The 24,358-nt window shown below is 42.5% G+C and overlaps 1 protein-coding gene across 1 annotated transcript; it reads right to left on the bottom strand.

Moving 5' to 3' along the window:
• Window positions 1-1,673: 1,673 nt before the first annotated feature.
• Window positions 1,674-20,867, bottom strand: SRPX (sushi-repeat containing protein, X-linked; the record flags this gene model as incomplete). The annotated part of the gene is given in 10 exon segments (XM_010135013.1): window positions 1,674-2,220; window positions 4,972-5,093; window positions 6,394-6,527; window positions 6,970-7,149; window positions 7,805-7,926; window positions 9,800-9,926; window positions 14,071-14,247; window positions 14,825-15,016; window positions 20,471-20,532; window positions 20,813-20,867. Coding segments are annotated over 10 exon segments (1,352 nt in total), but the record flags the coding sequence as incomplete, so codon positions are not given.
• Between the last annotated feature and the right edge of the window lie 3,491 nt (window positions 20,868-24,358).

The following is a 24,358-nucleotide window of genomic DNA, read 5'->3' as shown; positions in this document are numbered from 1 at the left end:
AAAAGCCTGTCCACCCGTGCATTTCTGCTATAAGCATGTGCATGCCAAAGAACCTGCGACAGAGAGCTGTGGCCACGGCAGCATGTTCACGGATGCGTCCTCAAGGCTGTCTCTGTTCCATGTCTGACACTTAAGGCGTGATTTAGGGTGCCCGGCTCTGTCTAGTTTTCTTGACCACTGGCATTGGACAGCAGAGGAAAAGCAAGCTGGGGTACAGCTGTGTCCACCAGCAGACCAGAGCTTACCCTCCTCGCTCCTTTACAGTGGGACTAGGGCTTACTTCGTGGTTTGGTCAGATCTGGAATAGAAATGCTATCTCTGTGATTTTTGTCACCAATTCTGTCCTTGCATCTTATTCCTAACAGTGACACTCAGAAAGCTCAGTCAGGGCTTCCTTGCCCTCCAGCTGCTCATCCTTGCCAACCTGGCACCGCTGCCTGCAGGGTGGAGCCAGCTCTTCTTTTTGGCATTAGCACTGCAGATGCCAAAACCGGTGGCCGTGCCATGCTTTCTTATCTGTTCTTGGGTATTTGGTGACAGTCTCCTAACACTCTCAGAAGCAGACCATCCTCTGCAGAAGACACAGTCTATCACCACCCGCTCCCTCCTTGGTGCTGGCACGCTTCAGTCCACAAATTAGCTTTTGCTAGCTAGTGTCAGGGCTGACTTCCCTCTCTTCACATTCACTTCCTCATTAATTCACTCGCAGCAGCAATGTTTTTAAAAACAATTTTCTAAGTCCAAAGGGTGTGAGAGACTGAATTCTGGTAAGGATCTCTTTAGAGATGCTGATAAACTGTTCCTCTGCTGACACCAGCGTGTGAGGTTAAACAATATACCATACGGTCAAAGACAAGCATTTGGCTGAAAGAAAAGGTGTGTGCTCCTGAGTGGCAAGAATGAACAGCACAGACACTGGAGTGTTGCTCTTCACGCATCGTATCCTGTAAACAGGTATCCAAAGCTGTAACTCACAAATTTCAGTCCTTTGGGTCTTATATTCTTCATGCACGATGTATATCCTTTGCAGTGGACTGGGGAAGACTGTGGGCTATAACAGAAGAGTAGAAAACTCTTCCCTTTTCTGTTTGCCTCCTAACACTTTTTATTAAGCAGGGAACTTTTATGTTGTTTTATAAGCGATGACTTGCAAGGAATTCTTTTCACAGCTCTGGAAATGACACGTCCTTGATGAAATTTCCCAGGGGGTAATGTTTTCCTGCCATCAAATCAAAAGCCTGGTCTGTCTCCAAGATGTAGAGGGAAAGGAGGTCTGCTACCCCAAGTCCATTGGACATGAAAAACCAGGAGCAAAAGCATACCAGGTAAGAGCGTATTTTTCTACCAAGCCTTCAGTAATTACTGCCCATGTTCTTTGCTGTTGACTGTTCCTTTGTTGAATTCCTTCCGGCAATGGCTTCCATACTCCTGCTAACAGCTAATTTTTCCTTGCTGCTGCTGAAAGCAGGCACTTGCATTGCCTTCAGCTTATGCTTTGTGTCTGTGATCAATCATATTATTAGTGGAGCTGAAAGGCACTACTGGGTTGCTTGTACGCTTTCAGTCTGAGGCTAATGTCTCTATTGTAACAGTTTGCAGAGAGGTGTTTTGATCCAAATTTTGAATGGTTCGATCAACTTTCACCTCCAAGAGGAATTTTAGACAACTGTTTGTTTGCAAAACAATATTTTATTAATAAAAAGACTTATAAACAGTAAGAAAAAAAATCCCAATTTTACACTGAATTAAAAATCCAAAATAAACTCCCAGAAACGTGCCTCAGTTCTTAACCTTCTGTACAAGAACTTCTATTGGGTAGTGATCCTACGTAAACATTTATCTAAAGATGGCTGGAAGTACAAAAAAGCATCATGCATACTTCTGTGCAGAGTAGCTACACAGCCAGACAGACTTAACAATACACACAAAACAAATCTGTACATCAGTGATTAAAAGAGCCATGCTTTGTGTGGCACCAAGGAGAGAATTACGTGGATTAAAAAAAATTCATCAACAACTGCAAGCCCTGCAATCCCGAACTAAGGGCACGACTGACCAATTTCTGCTTGCAGTTTCATCTCCTCTTTTCTCAAGGGAAAATTGTCAATAAGTGCAAAGAGCTCGGCTGGTGTCGCTGGGAAAGGATAGCGCTCCTTGTCCATTCCGTGCTTGTCCATCACCACGATGTTGAAATTGTAATGAGGGATCCTCAGCAGCAGCCTGCAAGATAAGGAACTCGTTTTGTTAAAGCCCGTCATCTAACCACTAGTTTACTTTAAACTAGCAAATGGCAGAAGCAGCCTGGTGGAAGGCAGGGATGGTCAGAGGGGACTATACAGCGTCAACGTTGTTCCAGCTGTAAGAACAAGGAATCAGGTAAGAGACTGGGTGTCTGCGAGTGCTGCAGGCTGTACCTCTGCGTTAGGGAAGGGTCAAATTAACTGCACTCAGCTCTTGGTTTCTCCTCAGACCTCTGCCGGTTAGTATAGTATATGCCATTGCCTATTGCTATCACAAGCGAAAAACAATGTGAGACAAAAAGAAGTACTGTATACGTTGCCTAAAGAAGGAGCTAGAGTTACAAATAGACTATTTCCCTTCTTGGCTGCCACATGGTATGAAATCACAATGAGAAAAAGCAGGACAAAATTATTAGAGTCAGTTTTCATTGCGTCCTAATAACTGTCTTAATAACAGTTTAGGAGTTGGCCACTGCTAATCCTGGCACAGCCCTTTCCTTCCAAGTGTTAAAAGGGGTCATTTCAGCTCCTCTGGAGGTGTGACAGTAACCTTGGTGCTCTGTCTTTTACTTGAAGGAGTAATAGACTACAAGACCCTTAGACACGCAGTCAGTCAACATCACTGGTGCAGGGGAACTGCATTCAGGCAGCCATGCAAGATTGGGTGGAAGGACGGGACCGCTGCCATGAAGATAAGGCTCAGAGCAGTGAGAGGGGAGGTGGTGAGAAGGCGTGAAGCATCAAAACTGACCTTTCTCAGCCTTCGAACAACTTTGAGGGCTCTAGGTGTTGTCTTCTAGCAAGTAGGGATCTTGAATTAATTAATTAAGCTATGGTGCTAGGAAACTACATTCCTCTTGTGCCTCATCTCACCTTACTATCTACAAATTCAAATGCTAATGTCCCGAGGCTCCCAGAGTTTTAACTAGAGGAGCCATGCTCATTAGTTTACTGAACACCAATTCTGGACAGCATCTTTATTCAATACGTTTAAGATGTGTTTAATTTTCATTTAAGGGCCTTCTGGAACTGGAATGCTGTAATTCACACAGAGAAAACAAGAAAAAATAAAATGGAAAACTAACTTTCACTGAGTGCAGGGCAAGTCATAACGTACCAGTTTACGAAATGCAGCTGGATTAAAGGCAGGGCTATGAGTGGGTCGGTGGGGTGGTAGAGCAGGGACTGAGGTGTTACGGGAGTTGTCTACAGACCCACAATATAACCCTTTCACCTTTACTAAAAGTACTTTTACTTTTTTTTTTTTTACTAAGAGAACTCTTTGTGCTCTCTTCTTCCTTTTATAGAGGAACAAATGTTTTCTTCTTTTTGCAATCCAAAAAAAACCTCTCTGCATTTTTTACTGTCCCCAGTTAAAACTTGCTCCATTTCCTCAAATTCATCCCAGAATACGTTGCCTAGAATGCTCCTGGGCTTTTTTCCTAAATAACCACTATTTCCCTGCCCCTGAGGCTTCACTTTTGGCTCCTGCAGTCCTCCTGTCCCTCGGAAATGCTGGCACTTGAAGTCTCATATTCAAGTTAAAACCAACACCCCGCCAGTCTAAAAACAAGTCAGAACAGTTTAGGCACCTTGGTAAAACTGCTGAATGTTGTAGTCAGGCTGGGGAGGCTAAGATAATTTCTTCTTTGAAATACTGCCCACATAATTTCTACATGTGGGACTAAAAAGAGCAACCACTGCTCTCCCTTCTGGCCTGGCCACAGCCACCAGCATCACTGCAGGGAAAATGAGCTGCTGCTGCCAATTCTGGCTGCACCGGGAGCTGCGCCAAAGCTGCCCTTGCAAAGTGACTGCTGCCTGTCATGACTACGTAACACCAACCCCAGCACAAACTCAGACATGCTCGAAGTGTTTTCAGTGGCAGCACCCCAAAATACAGACCCATAGCATGGTCGCAGCCTGTTTAAACAAACTTAAGTCTATGCTTTTAATTGGATAAATACCAAGTGCCCATGAATTTGCACTAGCTATTTACACAGCTATTGTACAGGTAGAGAGCAAATTAATCCTAAAATTTACTCAACAACATCTATCTTCCAGTGTCCAGGTATATACATTAGAGTAGAATATGCACATATACACCTCAGAATCATTTCGGTTTGAAGAGACTTTTTAAGATTGAGTTTAACCACTCGCCCTGCACTGCCAGGTCACCACTAAACCATGTCCCTCAGCACCACATCTAAATGTCTTTTAAATACCTCCAGAGATGGGGACTCAACCGCTTCCCTGGGCAGCCTGTTCTAATGCTTCACAACCCTTTCTGTAATGAAATTTTTTCCTGATATCCAACCTAAACCTCCCCTGGTGCAACTTGTGGCCATTTCCTCTCGACCTATCGCTTGTTACCTGGGAGAAGAGACTGACCCCAACCTCGCTACACCTTTCAGGGAGTTGTAGAGAGTGATCAGTCACCCTGAGTCTCCTTTTCTCCAGGCTAAACAACCCCCGCTCCCTCAGATGCTCCTCATAAGACTTGCTCTCCAGATCCTTCACCAGCTTCACTGCCCTTCTCTGGACACGCTCCAGCACCTCAGTGTCCTTGTGGTGAGAGGCTCAAAACTGAACACAGTATTCGAGGTGAGTCCTCAGCAGCGCTGAGTACAGGGGAGCCCTCACTTCCCTCCTACCGCTGGCCACAAAGAATCAAAAGCCAAACATCACATATGCTAAGGTGCAAACACAACAGTAGCGAGATCTTACTTACCTGAGTTGCAGGGCAAGTGACGGGGGCAGCAGCTTTACACCTATTCTTCCTATCTGTGCTGGGAAGACACCAACCAATTCAACTACTGTAACATGTCGGAGGTCTAAGCCACACTGTGCTGGCTAGAAGGGTTAAAAGAAGAAGGAGATGTGTTAATTATCAATCAGTGGGAGAACAGGGGGTTGTTCTGAACATGCAGCAAGTGTTCATAAAGAGTCTGATCGTTTGTTCCTGGGATGGTTTAAACTGAAATGAGAGCATGCTTTGAAAAGGCTCTAATTCTCACTGTGAAGACCTACAGCCTCCTGATTCCAGGCCATGTTAAATGGCATATTCTTAACTACTCCAAGAACAACATATAGGGAGCACCGAGGAGAAACACAAACCTGTCTTTGGAATGACGTGAAAAGATGCCAGGGTATTAAGCAACGTGCCAGTAATCTAATTGGCAAAGCAAGGTATGTGAAATGCAAGTTGACTACAGGAAGTTTTCTTTCATGCCAACTTGTTTGATCGCTGTCAAGTAGTGGAAAAAGTACTCCAGCCATTAAATTTAGTATTTTAAACAATTTCATTTTGATCAATGTATTGAATTTTCTTGCCAAGTTAATCTAATGGGGGAAAATTTTTAAAAAAATTTTTTTAATACAACTGAAACTGAAGTCAGCAGTTAAATCTCATCATGTTCATATCCCAATGACTATTTATACCGAACTGTATTACAGTTGTGAGAAAAGAAACGAGATAGAAGCACTTGCCACTGTGAAAGACTGGCTCCTTTCCCTGAGGACAGAGACACATTTCTGAGATAAATCTTGAAGTCCAGCAAGAACCCAAAAAGAGCATCACATTTACAACATGTAAGGACAATTACCCAAACTTTGGGGTTTTTTGTTTGGTCTTTTTTTTTTTTTTGAACAAAATACCACAGTGCTATCTCCACATGCTGGATGACCTCTGTGCTGCACCTCTCGCTGTCTGTTTGCTGGTACAGCTATTCACACTTCCTTGCAAAGTCCGTAAGCCTAGTTTGCATGAACTGCAGCTGCTGAAGTGCTGGATGGTTTGGGGTTTTTTCCAACTTCTTTAGGAGCTGAGTTAGAGAATTATTATTGAGCACAAGTTATTGATAAATTTATTTGGAGAGGATGGAAGAGGGCCAGAACTGCCTGGGATTCAGCAACTGGTCAGCCAGAGGCAGCACAACCCAGAGTGGAGCTGAATTAGAGACTAGGGAGATGTTTCAACTCAAACTGATGTAAAAACAGTTAAATCAGAACCACTCTGATTCAGCCAGATCCTCTGTGGCTGCAGTCTAACATACAGCTAAAGTTTACAGTTATATCAAACAGTGGAACTTGTCCTCTCGTGTCTTCTTTAAAGAAAAAAAAACAGTTGCATGCCCCCTGGAATGTGTTTTACCTGCAGCATTCCCAACTGCATCCTGTAGAAGAAGTTGGCTGCAGTAGGAGTTGAAATAATTAGTAGTCTCCGCTTCTCGTAAAATTGATCCAGAAGTGCAGCTGCAGTCCTCACATTCACATTAATACTCATGGCTAGAATTACATTTAAAAGTTACAGAGCATACTGAAAACAGATCTATTTCTAAAAGCACAAACTGTTAGACAGCAGAAGTACAAGAAATAATAATAAAGAAGATATGGGTGAAATACTGGCCTCACTGAAGCCAACAATTTTATCTTAAGCTGTTCTGGCTTGGAAGATGGATTGACTCCAGAATGTGAAGTTTTGTAGACAGCTTTGAGCCAAAACACACTATCAGTTGTGAGGTACCTTCATCACCCTAGGAAAGAGGAGCCAAAGGTAGCAAAGGCTTCAGCTGCGAGTGCAAATTAGCAAAGATGTTAAATTTCTTACCTCTACAGCATTGAAGTTTGCAACGGTATTCCACCTCACCCCCCCCTTCCCAAACTCTCAGTGCCACAAGACCCATTGCTCCGTCAGCCCTTCTGGTAAAGTGGCGAAATACTCACTTACGTGCACAGGTTGGCTCCACTCCTGACCACCCCAAATTGTACTGGCACACTCTAGCCGGGCTTCCTTGCAGCTCATAGCCACCAATACAGGAGAACTCGCATGTAGCACCATAGTTATTTCCATCACCTGAACACTTGATGTAGCCATTATCTGGGGCATTTAACTTCACACAGCGCCTGACTTCAAGCAAGAGGTAAAAAAAAAAAAAGGCATGAATCACCCTGTGTAGCATAGCCAGTAGCATACCTATAGAGAAGACACTTTTCTGTTTGCTCTCTCAGTGATAAGTCACGTACTTAAAACCCCCAAGCAACCAAAGAAAACCCTTCTTAACTCACATGTAAACTAAAACGATCCAGATGTATAGGTGTATTAATGCGACCGATTGTAGTATCATGGTGACAAAGGTCATGGAGCACAGGAAAAGCTGAAGCTGAAACCTACAGGTTTCATTTCTGTATATTCAACCTCAGATTTCAAGATTTGTATGTACGAAAGGGCAGCCCTGCATGACAGATGTGGGTCACAGCTTAAAAAAATTCCTTCACACACTTGCTTCAGCAGCTCATAAGGTAAGTATTGGGGAGAAGCCAGCAGGAGGAAAGGGGTGTGGAGCTGGAGGCAGGACTATCAATGAAGTTCTTCCCTGACATGCAGAGTGCTGGGCTGGCCCCAGGATCCTGAGCAAGACCACGTTCTCCCTTTCAGCATCAACGCACACTTTATATACACATACATATGCAAACTAATATAGAAATGAGGACATTTCTCAAACCGTGTACGAAGCCAGAGGCAGATCAGTGACTGCATTTATAGGGTGAAACATAATTCTTACCTCTGACTTTAACAAGGAATTTGCAAGTGCCTTTGTTTTCAGCTCTGTCATACACAGTATATTGGATTTTGTGGTCGCCCTCTGGAAAATGTGACCCTGGTGGCAGGCCTTTCAAAATAACACTGAAACGGGAGATAAAACAGGACATTCATTCATTCATAAATTCACCAGTATTCTCCTACTGACAATGCTACAAAAGCCTGAAGAGTGACATTTGTGGCATGCTAAGGTTGTCTGGCTGCACTGCACAACTGAAAACAGAGTAAGCAAAGGAAGCAGCTGGGCAGTAGTGACCAGAGTATTTGAATCTGCCACCAAGAGCCCACCCTGGAGATGTACAAAAGGGTCCCAACCCTGCTCAGGCAAGGGAGGCAGAGCCTGCTCGCTTCCTCTTAAGACAATCCATAGCGTAGCCGAGCATCACGCCATGCCCAAAGCTCGAGCTTTTTTTTCCCTACGTAAGTAGGAGTCACAACTGATCCTCATTTTATATTGCAAACTGCAGGGCTGCAGCGTAACCCAGAGCCAGCAGAGTGTAAGAAAACTGCCCGCCTCTTACAATGGGGACATTGGCTGCTCTGTACCTTTCATTTGATTATACTAATTAATGAACAAAAATGGAACAGAAAGTGAGACTTATTGTCACAGCAGAAGGGCATGGTGATCCACAGCAGCTTTTTCACCTGGAGCTTGTTCCTAAGCTGCAAACGCAGCAGGACAGTTCCGCCGTGGTAAACGTGTCCTGAGCAGAGAGGCTGCGCAGGGTTCCACAGGACGGAACAGCTCATGTCCTCACGGGACTGCAGGACGCAGTACTTTTAAGGAAAGCACTGTGTACTCTATAAAACATCACAGTTTAGCAAGGTTTTATAAAAACAGAGACGTGATTATGGAGAAGCTTTCACAGATTCAACAGCGAGCCTCTTTGGGCAGGGAACAGTTACTCATATGACAAAGGCTACACGGGCTATTCCCCTTTTTTTTTTTTGCCTGCCAGACATTATTACTTCAAAAAGCCTTTGGAATTTCTTTATTCTTACCTTTTTCAAAGTTTTTATTTTTGAATTCTTTCTATTATTTAAATTTTAGCAATAAAAAGACCATGTCATTGTGTCTTTCCACAGCTTTTTTGTTTTCACATAAAACTACAATCATCTTTAAGCTTAAATTTCAGCTTCTGTGCTTAACCAACCCACTAATACACCATTATGAGATGTAACTTGCTTACTGGAAGAAGCAGATTTTCTATACTCTTACCATTACAACAGTCTAGATAGACTGATGTAAATCCTGCATGATAAAGAGGGGGAAATCAGAGACAGTGATACCATCACAAGTACACCTGGCTCTTCTGGGAAATGTGACTGTGAAACCATAAAGATTGACAAGGAAATTTTGAAGAAGGTTTCAAGATTAAATCCAATGTTTGAAGCTCCCTAGGTTTCAAATGAGAAGCATTAATTTAAAGGTAACTGCAGAACGCTGGGACATCTGCAGCCAGCATTGCTTCAGGGAGAAGCCTAAAGATGATTGCGGATATTGCTTTGTGACTCAATTCACCTCGGTTTTTTTAAGTCAGTCAAAATTGCCTCTGCTGCCACCTCCAAATGCACTACTCTCTCTTCTTCGTCATGTATAAAAGGTAACTTGCTGTAAGGAAACTTGTCGACTGTAAGACCCATAAAGCACCTCTGGAAAATTGCACAGGTGCAGTCAAGATGTTATTGTTATTTATTCCACCAGCTCTAAAATGACCACAACAACCTGCTACCCTTCATGTAGAAGCCAGTTCCTGAACAATGCACCTCCAACCTGTCAACTTTTTCAGTTAAACTTGCAATTCTTGACAGACCACCAACATATGACAGCTATAAATAAGCACCTTGGATGAATTAAGGGGAAAGGGTACCTGGCCACCCTCATCAGCTGAGCCGCTAGCCAGTGACCCAGGAGCAAAAGGGAGAAATGTGCAAACATCTACAGATCGGCACCTACTCTGTCAGAATCCCGTCAGCAGTGTCCCGTCCCTCCGGGGTGTCCCAGAACACTCTAGCTGTCAACTTGTTGGGCTCTGCAGTTTTCTCCTTCACGCTCGGGCACTGGATTCTTGGCGGTTCAGTATCTGTTGAAACAAATGTCACAGAAATGGACACCTGTGCATCTCTTTTAGCCATGCATCTTTTTTCACAGCTCTTGCCCTGCTGCCAGCATTACCACCTGGGACATCATCAGCTGGCCTCCTCAACACTGGAGCCATTCCAGCCAAGGCAGGTGGAACCTGTACTCCTCACCTTTTTGTAAGAAAAGTAAAAGCTGACAATGATCAACCCTCCCGCCCAGTGTAAAAATTAATTAAAAAGTAGTAACTGTAACCTTCTTTATGTAGTCCGCCGTGAAAATGTGACGTCTACAAATTGACTGTATTTAGCTTTGAACTCCAAGGAGGGATATGCAAGATTGTACCTGAGGAGCCTGACCCTTCTGTTTTTCTGCTCTGCCTCTCTTTGTTCATCTGTGTGGTGGAGATTATGATTAAGAACATTTGTAAAGCACACTGAAAATAAATCTCTCTCTCTGTATTAATAGCTTTGTATATTACTGTTAAATTCTTTGTTGTTTTTCCCGCCACAGTGGTAAAAGGAGAAACAACGAAGACTGTAATTTTGCAGGGAATTGCTGCCACATTTGATTTTTTCAAGTAATTCTTGCAGTAATGCCTTACGGCTAATAAAAAACCGAAAAGTATACCAAGTAACTTTTGAAAGCTTGTTTAACCGCTACCAGAACATTGTGCGCGTTATTCAGGAGTAAAGGAACAGCGGCGGTGATGAAAGACCCTGATGGAGGACAAAGACAATGCACAGCTACTCATCTTCAGCTGCTTCCACCGGCAATCCTGCCGGCACAGCAGAAATATATGGGTGCAAGGTGTCTGAGCTGGTACAGCTGGTCTGACACTTTTACCGTAATGTCTGTCACTGCTGAAGGATCAATGACAAGCCAAGCGGATTTAAGCTGTTCAAAAGGGCTGTGCATTAAATGGGTGAATCTTGCCTGCAAGGTTTAAATCAGGGGCAGGGAAATTGAGTTTTCATTAAAAAATTGGTGCTGACCAGCCACATTCTTGGAAGGTGCGGCTTTTCTTGGCTATTTGGCTGCAGCCACTGGTACTCTGGCTCCACACGGGGAAGCAACATTGCATCAGGAGGCCAGCAGCGGGGTACCAGATTTTAAAGCAGCCTTTCAGACTTTGTGGAAAAAATGCAAAGTTTGCAAATGGGTTTTAGGTTGGTTTGTTGGTTTTTCTTTTAAACATACTTCTGAGACTGGACATAAAAACAGTTTCAGCAAAATTTAAAGAGCTTGTTAACTGTCTTTCTCATGGTTTGTTAAAGTTTTACATTTATTTGCTTGTGAATTTGGGATGACAAGAGGAAGGAAACAGAGGAACGGTACTGAATGCCCACGGCTTGCTTATTCACGAGTCTGTATGGGATAGGTAAACAATCTGCTGCTACATAAACACGCTGTTATTCCTGACTGCTAATGACATTAAATCACGGCTGGAAGTTAATTCAAAATGTTAGTCTGTGTCAGAAGAATAAAGAGACTGAAAATCATAAAAGGAAGAATGAAAATTATTGTCCTGTTCTCTCCACCGCCCTCCAGAAGGAATTGCTCTGCGTTTCAAAACATCCATTATCAGGACCTGTATAATTAATGACTCAGACTGCAAAGCTTATTTCAGACATCCCAGCTGGAAGCTGTTGGTTAACTACCTATCAATACTGTCTTAGGATGTGACAAAAGGACGACTTAACATGGTGACAGCCATTTAACACAACCCCTGTTATATAATCAGAAGGAAAATGAAACCTCTATAGAAGAAAAGACTGTGACATTTTTCAATCTTTTAGAGGAAAATACCTATTTCAATCTATGTTACACTGCATTAAAGATACAATGGAAATATTATTCAAGCGACTATTGGCATTTTTAGCTAATTAATAACCAAAAGCAGCTGCACATTGATCTTTTTTAATCAAAGTTATTTCAGCAACATAAAGGATATCCTTCCTCTTACAGGAGAGGGACAGGGGACAGACGTTAAGACGGAAGAACCACTGTCTGTAAGGACTTCTGTAAGTGACTGGTAAAACATACCTTACTTTCTTTAATTAAAAAAAAAATTAATAAAAATCTATTCATCTTTTTTCCCCTTTCAATGAATACCAGTTTCAGCAATGATGCTAGCCTTATGCTTTTCCTACGTGGACCTTCACCACTGCACTGCGAACCCCACATAGTCTTGTGAAAAAGTGCTAGGCAGCACAACTGCAGTACCAAAGGGTAGAGGAAAGCCCCTTGTTTTGATTCAAGAGGACTATAAAGTCAGGTCTGCGATAATTTTGCCATACTTGATGACAATAGCTGTGGTGTTCCCAAGCCACTTCCCTACCTATCTGCAACGACATGAACGTTACCAGCCCCTGCCTACGATCACCTGTAACATCCCTCCTGCGCACAGCACAAATAATTGTTTATAGGCTAAAATAAGAAATAAACTGGCTTCTTTGCCTTTGTATTTCGTTGCTCCCCTCGCCTTAATGTTACTTCTCAGCTGAAAGTGAGCTGTTCAGCCAGTTGTTTCTTGGCCACTGGTAAGCTTTTGCATGCTGCTGAGTTTTTTGTAACTACTGAATTACAGTAAGGGATATGTGTTCAATTGCAAACTGCAGTATATTGTTAGGGTCATGTCTGGTCATAAAAACAATCTCTATCCTACCTGTCAAGAGGTCAAAAGACAACCTTATTAAACAGTGTGCTAACTGCATAACTTACTGATTGCATAAAGGAACTGGGTATATACACAGTTTGAAGGGGTCCTCCCCATAATACGTGGTATTACCAGAACTTAAATGATACTATTACTTATACAGGGTTACTTGGGACTTGCTGTCAAACTACTTTGCATTTCTGGAATCAAAAAGAAATGTCAGTGCTAACTTAGCCTTTTTTTTTGCTGAAGACATACTTGTTTACTCTACTCTGCAAGAGAACATCCTCTGTAATAAGCTCCCTGTCACTGAAAACAGATGCGGTTCTGTAAGTGCCAGGAAATAGAGGACAACATTTTATCATTCCCAAACTTAAAAGGGTTTGTTTTTCTTCCTCTGCCCACACCACTGAGAAGGACAAAGCTTGTTTTTTGTAAATAAAGAAAAAAGAGACAGAACAAACAGTTGACACCTAAGCAGCAGGCTCATTTCTATATTTGTACACCACCAAGCAACAGGAAACCTGAACAAAATTCTGCGAATGTCAGGCCACAGTGGAGAGGCTCCAAAGCATTTGCTAACCTAAACTGAGCCACAGGCATTCTGAAGAAAACCAAGCTATCATACACAGGAAACACTGAGCACAAATACTCTACCACTGACAAGCTTAAATTACTGGTACCCAGTTCAGATGGCCAAAAAATACCTTCCCTTGTGGATGGCTGATGAACCTTCTATCAGAGACTTCCCAGAAACGAGGACAGCAGCTCAGACTTCACTGCCTGCTGAAACCCCATTAATAAGAAGTTAAATCTCAATATTTATCTCTCTTTTGATTTATGTATATTCCAGCTCCTGGGAGATCGCTATGTCATGAAAATTGCTGGCATAACTAATTGTGAACTGAAATTTAGTTCTAATTCAGAACCGATGTGGCTAAAATTTAGTTTAGCTCAACTGCAACCATGCTAGTAACCACAGACCATTCATACTCCCTGGATATACCTGGAAACCATGATCCCAAGAACAAAAAGCAACAGGGGAAGTCAGACCAAGGGTTTAGTTTCAAACCTGTTTTATCTTTAAGCTACAGATAATGGGACAGACTCCAGCACACAGAACATGCTGGAAGAGCAGCAAAGTAGTTATAGACTACCAAGGAGTCACCCGGGTGGTCAGCAAAGGCTGTTACAGGAATTGTAAAGCACTGACCCTTTATACCAGCCTCATCTTTATTAACGTCATAATGCTTGGTCATAATAGCATGTGCGTAAGGAAGACAGTCATTTGAGACTGAAAGTCTTAAGTGACAGAGAGTTCCCTGTATCCCTTGGAAAACTGTTCTCTGCTTCCTCAAAATGAACAGCTGCTTTTTGCCCCCAGGAACTGCATAAAAAAAGCATTTTGGAATCCTTCTGGAGAACTCAGACACCAACAGTTACCTCAAGACGTAGACTTCCCAGGATGCAGACTAACCATCCTACTTACCAATGCAGGATGCTGGCCGGCCACTCCAAACTTTGTTGTCCAGGCACGTTACTATACGGTCGCCTTTCAGCTGGTATCCCGGGGAACAGTAGTACTCACACCTCGAGCCAAAGTAGGCACCATCGACACACTTGAAGCCCCCGTTGGTTGGCATGGACAGAGTGGGGCAGCGCTTTTCTGGAACAGAAAGCAAAGACTTTTGGAAACTTGTTATCCTCCTTTAGAGTAACGCGGATGTGTGGTATTACACAGAAATAAGGATGCAAATAGCAAACAAGTGGGAGAAAGTCATGTTCTACATGAGGCCTTCCATACTGTTCTTATTAGCTGTGTTTCAAATTTAACTTTGCACACAGAGTGGCCTAATGAAATGTTTCTATGAGAAAAAGATGACATTCTCTCTCTTATCAGAAAATGTTTTACTGCAAGAGCCCGCTTAGGCACCTGATACAAATTGTGCCAGCTTACAAAACCCAAGGTGGGCAATATCTTAATGCATCTTTGTGGCTCTATCATAAAATCATTCCCGCAAATCAAAATCCCATGGTCATAAAACATTCCCTATCTTTGTCATCTGCCAAGAGTATTGATAACGCTCATTATACCTGTCATGGCATGTACCTCTGCAAGAACAAATGCAGCTGTCAGGTAATGCAAATAACGATCCCAAAATCACTGTTTCAAAGGCAGGGGAAGTTTATTGTCTGCTGAATCCGAGATGCAAGCCACAAGCATGGATTTCATAGCTACTTACGTTTGCACAGCACTTTCCCAGACCAGCGTTTGCTTGACTGACAAATTAGCTGCTGAGGGCCATGCAGTTCATAGCCTTTTTGACAGCGAATATCACATCTTGTCCCCAGTACATTCTTGTAATATTCCCCTTGAGGTGTCCTGCAGTTTGCATAACCATGTTTCACCTTAACGGGGGAGCACCACGGCGTTTCTAGCACAGAGAACAAAAAAACCCACTGCTAGCACTTCACAAAATGTAAAAGGTCAGGCACACACATGGAATCACTTTCTTTATTCAAAAAAAGTGGGGGAAAAAAAAAAGTCTGGTTTTAAAAAACACCAATCCTCAAAGTGGAGAAGTAACTGCAGCATACACCAGAAGGTCAGCCCTTCGAAGGTTGGCAGCTCTTTCCGATTACAAACATTGCAGCCATTGGGTTAGGGTGGAAGGGAGAGTGTGGTCCATGTTTTTCTGTCCATGGAGTAAGGATGCCACCGCGTGGACAGTTTGATGACAACTGGACCTCTTCTCTCTTGTTTTTTAAATCAATACATCTCACTTCTCTTTGGTAACAAATCTTTGCATTAGTAACACCTTTGGTCGAGCTGTAGCTCTCATCTTTACAACATTTATCTCTCTTCCTGACCATTTAAAATAAAATCTTCCACAGTAACTTGCACAGTAAAGGACACTGCCTTGGCTGAACTATGTGATAGTTCAAGCTCTCCCACAGTCCAGAAGAATCTGACCTACATAAATCATGTTGCCAATATCTCAAGGCCATCTGTACGCAACCTCCACGCACCAGAACAACCGTTCAGGTTTAAGAACGGCTCCAGCTTTGCAAAGTTACTTTCCAAGCTAGCACTCAGGATTATAGCTGAACTGGAATTTGTCAAGTGTGCAAGAACAGCAGCTCCTTCGCTGTTCTCAGCACTTGGGCAGTGCCCCACTGAAACATTAAAATGTTCTTTTTATCACCAACAAAATCACCTTCTACCAGCAAATGGGGACAATACCGTTGCCATGATTAAATCTGAAGGCAAGTGTCCAATCCAAGTGACTTAAGTGAAGAGCTTTTGAGAAAGATCTGCCCTCTTGTTTTGGTAATTTGAAGCTTCCGAGGCAATGTGCATTCAGACACAATGCATGTATTTGACAGCACAAACTCCTGCACTTTCTCGTTTCAGATCCTTCAGAGGGTGAGGGTGTCGATGTCCAGTCACAAGCTTACGATATACTTAGCACATATTCAGAAAATGGAATCCAAGCTGCAGGAATTTAAATTCAGTTCTAAATGTTTTCAAAGGCCTGGACTTCACATGTACTCTCTATCTCAAAAGATGGGTGGAGGATTACCTTTCCCTAATATCACAAAAATGTAGCCTGAGGTATAAGAATCACCTTCTCCCTGCTCTTGGATGGATCTGCCAACTCAGAGGAAAGCTGGAATTTGGCTGGGATTTCATGGCTAATGCTCCTACCAACCTCATGGGGAAGAGGGAAACAAACATACAGAAAACTGATCCTTTAATAACTGGGCAGGGCTACACTTGAAAACCCTCAGGGTAGGGGTTGCATCTTCTTCTGAGGACTTAGCACCATAGTGTGATACTGATGGGTGCGGTATCAAATAGAGACTTCCCCTTCCCAGCCAAAGCTTCGGTATCTTTGTTTAGACACCCAGGTGCACCAAGAAAGCCATGTTTTTTCTGCAGCAGGCAGCTTCTCAGTCAGACTTTCCTACACAAGGATTTACTAAGCCTGCTCCTTCTCAGCTCCAAGATTTGAAAAGGACATACTGGGAGGGCGGGAAGGAGGGGCTGCAAGACAAAAAGAGAGAGATGACAAGTCCTGAAATCTTGTGTGACGACACGTGACATGCAGGAGGCACATGACAAAACTTTTGCTGTGAACCAAATTAAAATTGGGAGAGCAGGTGAGGAGGGACTTCTGTTCCTGTTAGCTCACAGTCAGCTAATGCTGAACTACGGAGCGATATCAGCACCCATCTCTGCAGCCTCCTTAGCTGGCTACCCACTGCCACTGATGCAGTCTCAGGCATCACCTCAAACCACTCTCTGGGGGAATTCACACATGTTGGACACACAGAAGCAGCCTCTGTCTCATTCACCTCCTGGAGAAATCCTCCTCCTCTTCCTCCAGAGCTAACAGCAGCCTTTGCCTAATCTCCTCTTTAGTGGTCTGATCCCCAAAATTTCCAACTTTTCTGTTCTTCTCATACCCTGAGACCCTAAACCTCGGGTTTGGGCTTTTGTTTTTTTTCTCAATTAAGAAAGAAAGAAAAAAGCTTCTCCTACTTGCTGTAGTATCTCCTCAACTAAGGAGAAGGTCTCAGGTTTTCTGCAGAAAAGTTCACACCTGAAGTCACTAGGAGAACACTGACTGAAGGGGCACAACAGGGGGCTTGAAGTCTCAGGGAGGCTGAGCTTTTGCCCCAGCCAGCTGGGGAACTCTTCAGCAACCCAGTTCAAGATATTTATGCCTCAGGTTTTCCACATATATAAGCTGCAAACACACACGGCTGATTTCCTCTGTAAAGGATGTTAAGACAAATACACTTAGCAACATGATTAAGAGGCTAATTAAAAAAGAAAAAGCAGCTGTTTCAGGTATTGCAAATTGCCAGAGATCTGCAAATTTTTGTGGCTTTACAAACGTGATTGCCTTGAGTAAGCAGCTGCACATATATTTTAAAATAAAGTGGCTAACAGCACACAAACACAGTTTAATGCACAAACAGAATACTGAAAAAGCCCTTCTTGGTGTCATTGCAGCTACGGTGGTCTACAGAAAGAAACAAAGCAAAGCTAATACATCTTTTACTGGACCAAATGATACTGTCAGAAAGAAAAACAAAACCAGACATGCTTTTGGATGCAGATAACTTTAAGAGCTGAGGAGGAACATCTGTTTGATCCAAAACATTCTTATGCTTACTCCAGAACTCCATGTGATTAGAAGAAAGTGGGTGAGGCAGGGTTTATAAGGAGGCAAATATCTGGGTTTAGACTAGCTGAAATCACTGGAAAAACCCCCAGCTAACTTGAAAAGCTTATGTGCTTGAAAGCACATCAAACGATACAATGAAGTTTTACATCAAAGTTTGTTTATCTTTAAGCGAAGGCACACACTGGTTTTCGAAGGCTAAGCAGCTACATGGAGTATTTATGGAATATGAGGGCTGGGTGTTCCCTGCCTCAGGACAAAATCAGCCACATTTCTGAAGGCTCTGAGAATAAGAAAAGCTACAGGTTTCCCAGGTACCTGTTCTGGAGCTTCCCCATCTCTGCTGGGCCCTGTTCACCTAACTGAAATTTGAGCTTTTAGGTACCAGCACCTACGTAGTGGGTTTTTTTGTTTAACAGAAACTTTGCGCCACTCCTCAGCAATACAATAGCCTGCATCCATCATCGCTTAGTAGTAAAACATTTCAGAGACTCAAACCTGTGTTTGAAACTACAGGAAAACAGCCAATAAGCAGAAATGGTTGAAGCCACAATTTTGCCTCTACAGCTAGCGCTACTATTTGGTTATTACAGTGTTTGAGAAAATATATCAGGAACGAGGATCATAGCAGCAGTGGCACTACAGCTGTGATGAACACAGGAACTGCTGTATTCGGGAAGCTCTTTGTCATCAAATATGATCTGAGACAGCTATGCCAAATGGAAGAAAGGAAAGCATTTTCTAGAGCATCGTTTCTCCCCAGCCTCTAAGTCTTGTTTAAACACCATCCTCAGCTGAGCACTTCCTTCACAAGCAGCACGCAAAGTGACCGGCTGTACTGTTGCTTGCTGGTACACCAGCCACAAGAGCTGCAAACTCACCAGGGAGGAATGGAAAAACTCTTTAAAAACGCTGTGGGCACAGAAAGTCTAAGCGATGTTTCTCTGGAAAGTTGAGCAAGCTGAAAAACATCCAGGCAAAGACAAAAGGATTTGGTAGGAGGTGAATTCCCCTGTCTCTCCAATAAACTGCAACGTTCTGTCTGTAGATGCCAAAGAGGATGAATTTGTGTGCTCGCTTGAACTGTCTACTGAGCATGCGTGCAAAGAAAAAAACAATGCTGCTTACATATGTTAACACCAGTTGAGAAAATTCATTTAGTTATTCGTTTTATTTGCTGAGTAACGGGCCATACCCAAAACACTGGACTGCACATATAAGGCAAAGCTCTGAACACAGCTACTCAGCCCATTTTTCCTTGCTCCGTCATTCTCCCTCTTCCTCTCAACACCAACTTAAACAAGTATGCTAATGAAGAGTCAGCCTGTTATACTGCAACGCTTTACACTCTCAGATTCACATTGTCTGATCTTCAGCAGTTGGCAGTAGCGCTTCCCAACTTGGGGCAGTTTTTAATATCGGCCTGAATGAGTCATTATGTTTCAATTACCCTGCTGACATTTTGGCTGACATGAGTGTAATTCATTTTGGATCACCGTATAAAAGGAATTTATGCATCATTTGCACGTTAACTACTTGCCTGCCCTGCCATGAATTGGTATTGATTTATCTTCATGATAGTTGGAATTCTTTTTCTACATGTCTGCAGAGGGTTACAGGTCAAAAGGCAAGGAAAAATTGGTTTACCTGAATATAAGTTTTAGAGAAGTATTTCTATGTGTTTGAAAGTAAAATTTTATACTTAAGTACAGTACTGGGAAGAACTAAGACCTTCATGAAAACAGCAACACAGCCACAGTATCTGTGCTTTCCTCTCTGTTGCTCATAAATGTCTGAATTACTTATGACTTACCTCTTAATAGGCCCATTGATTCATTACAGAGAATCAATAACGTACAACAAGGCCCCAATGCCCCTGTTTTCAAGTAATCAAAATGATTACGTTATAATTGTAGCATGTCCACAGATTAATTTACTAAAAAGAAACATAGTTACCATTTAAAGTGACAAATTAAATTGTAAGTTTCCTTATTGTCTAGGCTTCAGAGGGATTTTGACAGAGGAGAGGGGTATTGAGACAGAAGTAGACTTTAAGAAAACAGATATAGTAAATGGAAGATTTACGGGGAGTGGCAAAAAACTTCTTCATCTTACTGAATGACAAAATCTTCTAGAATAAAGAAGAAACTAGAATTTGCTTTATAAACACACCAGTCCATTCACTCATTCATCCAGCTACATAATTTGCTTTTGGAACTGTACACATTCATTCGCTAAATGCATTCCACTTGGCACTTCAGGTAGCAGGTTAATCTGAATGCAAACAATTTTATGGGGACAAGAAGTCATGAAAATCAGGTTCTCTTGCATCTACTTCTATACATCACCATCAGTAGGCCCAGGTTTTCAGTCACCTTATCATTGATGGTTTGGTTAGGATGTATGAAGAAGAAAGAGCTCATCCTAGATTTTCATGATATAACAACCTGATCTTCCAAGAGCAAAGGCAGCGCGGAAGTTACTTACTCGGGGGCATGAAACAGCGCTGATGAGTACTTGGTCTAATTTCCATTAGAAACAGTTTACTGTTAAAAACAGTAGACATTAAATCTCGATCTAAAAATCCATGAGAATAACCAATAACTAAGATTTTATAATCCATGAGAAGAAAAAGAACGAAGCTTTCTCTCAGCACTCAGCCAATCCTCTTTAGCCCATAAGCAAAGAATTCACCTTTATATCTATTGCGTGCATACACATCTTCATCATCTTCAAGGGGTGAATAGCCCGATCCTACAATACAAAATAGAGAAAAAAAATGCAGCAAGAAAGGAAATTTAAATTAATAAAAGAAAGCTTTGCGAAAAGACATGCAAGATTAGGATGCAATAATCTATGCAATGCCATAGCATGGGCTTCTCCGAAGCTCAGTTCATAGCAGACCCAGTTTATAGTGAATTCAGAAGGGGCAAATTGATTTGATAATCAAGTGAAATAGTAAATCTCTCTCATTGCTCCTAGTGCCATTTTGTGCAAAGCCACGTTGCACACGTCAAGTCACAACTCCTCTGTTAGGGAAAGCCCATCTACCATGAAGGTGACCTGTTGAGCAAAGAGAACAGCAGAAGTACTGGTGAAGGAGCACATCAAAGGTTTCACTATAAAGTGGTTCCATAGTGTCAGTGGCTGTTAACAGCCATCAGGGCAAACAGCAGAAGTAAAATGTGCGTAACTCAAGAACAACCCTCTTTCATAACGTGTGCGATCTTCATATCACGAACAAAGCGCTGAGGTACGTTACCTGCAAACACTCAAATCAAAATCACAGTCAGTTCTGGGGTTGCCCAATATAGAGACATGGTAGAGTTCTTTACTTTTAAAAACCTGTGCCACAGTTGAAAGCTTAAAATAAAGGTAGAAACTGCTTTATAAAACCCAGAAACCATTTGGAGCACCACCATTAAAGTAGTTAATCAATAAAACACTGCAGTCAGCAAGAAAGCATTCAAAATATCCTTAAGCAACTTTTATTTAAAATCAGCAGCTTCTCAGCATGAAGTCTAGGCTAGATTTCAGACAAGTCTTCTCCAAGAAGGAGGGCTCATACAAGTTTCCTTTCTGAGAAATCTTTCTAAAAATCTTGCATGCAATAGGCAGGTACTAAGGAGGGTCAGCACTACGCTACAGGAGCTTCTCACACACGGCATCTCAAATTACAGCTACGGGGGTATTTAATCACCATTTTCTGATGTCTGAGACCATCGTCTGTACAAGCTTCTGCTTAAAGTTGGGCTACATTACATAAGTTAGGCACCTCAAAAAGCTACTAATTCCATGTGCAAAGCACACCAATTTTCTGCAGAAATCAAACCCAAGAGATGTTAATGGCTAGGATGATGTAGCAGAAGGATAAAATAGCTACCAAAACAACGTCTGTCTCCCCAAAATTAGTGTCAGCATCTGTCAACAGATTCCACTTCTTTAAAAAACCAAAATAAACTGTCCAGAAACCAGGGAAACAAACTTTCCTTCTTACACTACCAGCCTCAGAAAAACCCAGGAGAGAAACCCAGCCCACACATCTGCATGTGCCCTACAGGAATAGCTTTAGTGCATAGAGTCTGTCCACAGAAAAGCAGCGCCCTTCAGAGCATCAGCCGCAGCACTGCTCACAAAGGTTGGAACACCTGAAGATGAGACTCTTTCCATCTCCCCTGACCCTTCTTGCCACATGGTGCGTCAGGCACTAGTACTCAGGACCTGCAACCAGCCCACAGCGCTCAGCAGCTCCTCCCGAGAACAGCCGGAAAGTGGCAGATGAGCATGTTCCACGTCAGACCAAAATCTTGCACCAAGACTGCAGCTGTGTGAACCATTTAGGCTCCTGCACGTGAAAAATCAAGGAAGTGGATTTCACACATATCATGAAAGTAGCAAAACCCCACAATCCACCTTGGGGCTGATTCAAAGCTTGCTGTTATCACTGGGAACACTTCCACTAGTCTTCAGAAGGCTTCAAACTGGCATCTGATGAAGTGAACAGCTTCTCCCCTGACACAGAGGGCTTTTTACACAGCACAGACTTCATACCACTTAGGAGCCATTTCTCTGAATTTTTTGTATTTATTGTTGTGGTGGAATCTTTCATGCCTAAACACTGACATCTGAGAAATTTCTGAACACAAAAACATTAAATTTTGTTGCACTTGAAGCCTGAAAAAAAGATGTCTTCATTACAAAATCACTACAATTTTATAACTGAGGGATGCACAGGAAAGCTTTCTCTTTACACAGATTTTATTAGGGCGTAGAGCTTTAATGAAACTTCATGCAACCCAGTCGAAAACCATATCCTCGTCTGTCACGACAAACCAAATAGTATGTGCCAAATGAGGGATAAGCCTGCCAGAGAGGGCAGGAGGAGCTATGACAGTAAGCTGGTAAACCTTCTGATGAAGTAAAAATCCTCATTCAAGAATTCATTATTAGGAGAACACATTTACTTCTAGCGTTCAAACTCACAAGCTAATGAGATGCTCAGACACACGTTTACGTATTTGCACAAAATCTAAATCAGACCATTTCAGATTGTTTTGCTTGTGTTTTGTGGTTGCTAAATCCACTCCAGGTATCCTTGTGCTAGCCTTCAAGCCAATTCTCATTCAGCAAAACACCCAAGTATCTCCTGAAGTGGTCTCACCAGCCTCAAGGAGACCACTTGTTTAACCCTGAACCCACTCAAAATTCAATTTGGATGTTTGCATTCAAAATCAAGCATCTGATGAAGTACTCTGCTGCTTTAGTGCCTCCACACACAGTGGAGGCTGCTATTCTCATTTCTCGTGATGGCTCCATATCCACACTTACAGCCCAGCATCTGCTCTCCTGGTTAGTGGCCCTTGGTCAGCCGAAAAAGAAAGGTAAGGAAGTGGAACATGTATCTACATTCATGAATGAGCACAGATTACAATGACACATTCACACTTGCACAGAATACAAGATAAATAAATTTAATACACATAGCCAAACAGGCGCTGAGCAAGATACCTCCTATATTTCTAGGACCTGATCATCCTCCCCTTTGCCTGTCTGTTAATAAACTTGCAAAAGCTTTGAGAGGAGAGTATTTCAATTGCTGCACAAGATCGACAATCAATTTGTCAGTGTTTGCTGAGCCAGAGAAGGAAGACAAACGCTATCAGACTGCAGAGGAAGTTTTAAGACGACTTCTGCTTTCTCTCAGTTTTGCTCAAACCCTGACTTTCTAAAGTACATTACTCCTTTGTTCACTGCAAATGCCTGAGCAAACAGAAAGACACTATTCCAGACAAGATGCTAAACTTGACCACATTTGTCAAGCACACCAATTCAAGTCACGGTAGGCAAAACCTCTCTAATAGGAGGTAACCTCCACAATATAACCTTTCAGATATTACATGGTATTAATCTTTAACTGGAAGACAATCTTTCCATTCTGCCTTACTGCCCCAAAGGTCTCTAGACTGAAAGAGCTACCAATAATTTAGCTTTCTTGATTCTACACACAAAAAACTTTGCACCTTGTCCAACCTGAAACCAGGCATCTTCTCACTCATCATTTAATTCTGACAGGCAGTAGAAAGGCAAAGTTTAAAATAATAATAGAAATGCACAAAAGAAAAATCAATACCGGTAGAAGACTTAGAGGTTTCTTTAAAAAAAGTTGAAAGGAAAAAAAAAAGTACCAGTTAACTCAGAAACACAACATTAAACTCTGCAGATGCATATAAATCTTGGCAGAGTAATTCTCTGTAAGATCTTCACCAGTGTCACTGGGATTACCTGCATGGAAAAAGGGAAGGAGGATACTGCTGCTCCAACTGTTTGATGCCACTGGTCATGAGCGAGTGCACATGGGAGACAGTCAAGCACGAGAGTCCTCCCCATTGCAAAGGTTCACCTCTGCAGGTCTGCTAGCAGAACCAGGGCACGAGAACATGATGCCAAGGCAGGCAATGCAGACACAGGCGTGTACCTGAACAACATTTAACACCTATTGTGCTACAAACCCTTTACACTTGAGAAAAAGAATGAATGTGAGCTGTAAGAGGCAGAATAGCCATGCAAGCTCATTTTTCCCAG

The sequence above is a fragment of the Buceros rhinoceros genome, unplaced genomic scaffold (genome assembly GCF_000710305.1).
Source record: "Buceros rhinoceros silvestris isolate BGI_N320 unplaced genomic scaffold, ASM71030v1 scaffold10054, whole genome shotgun sequence".
NCBI lineage: Eukaryota > Metazoa > Chordata > Aves > Bucerotiformes > Bucerotidae > Buceros > Buceros rhinoceros.
Note: the sequence above shows the minus strand (reverse complement) of the source record. Positions and strands in the feature narration are given on the sequence as shown.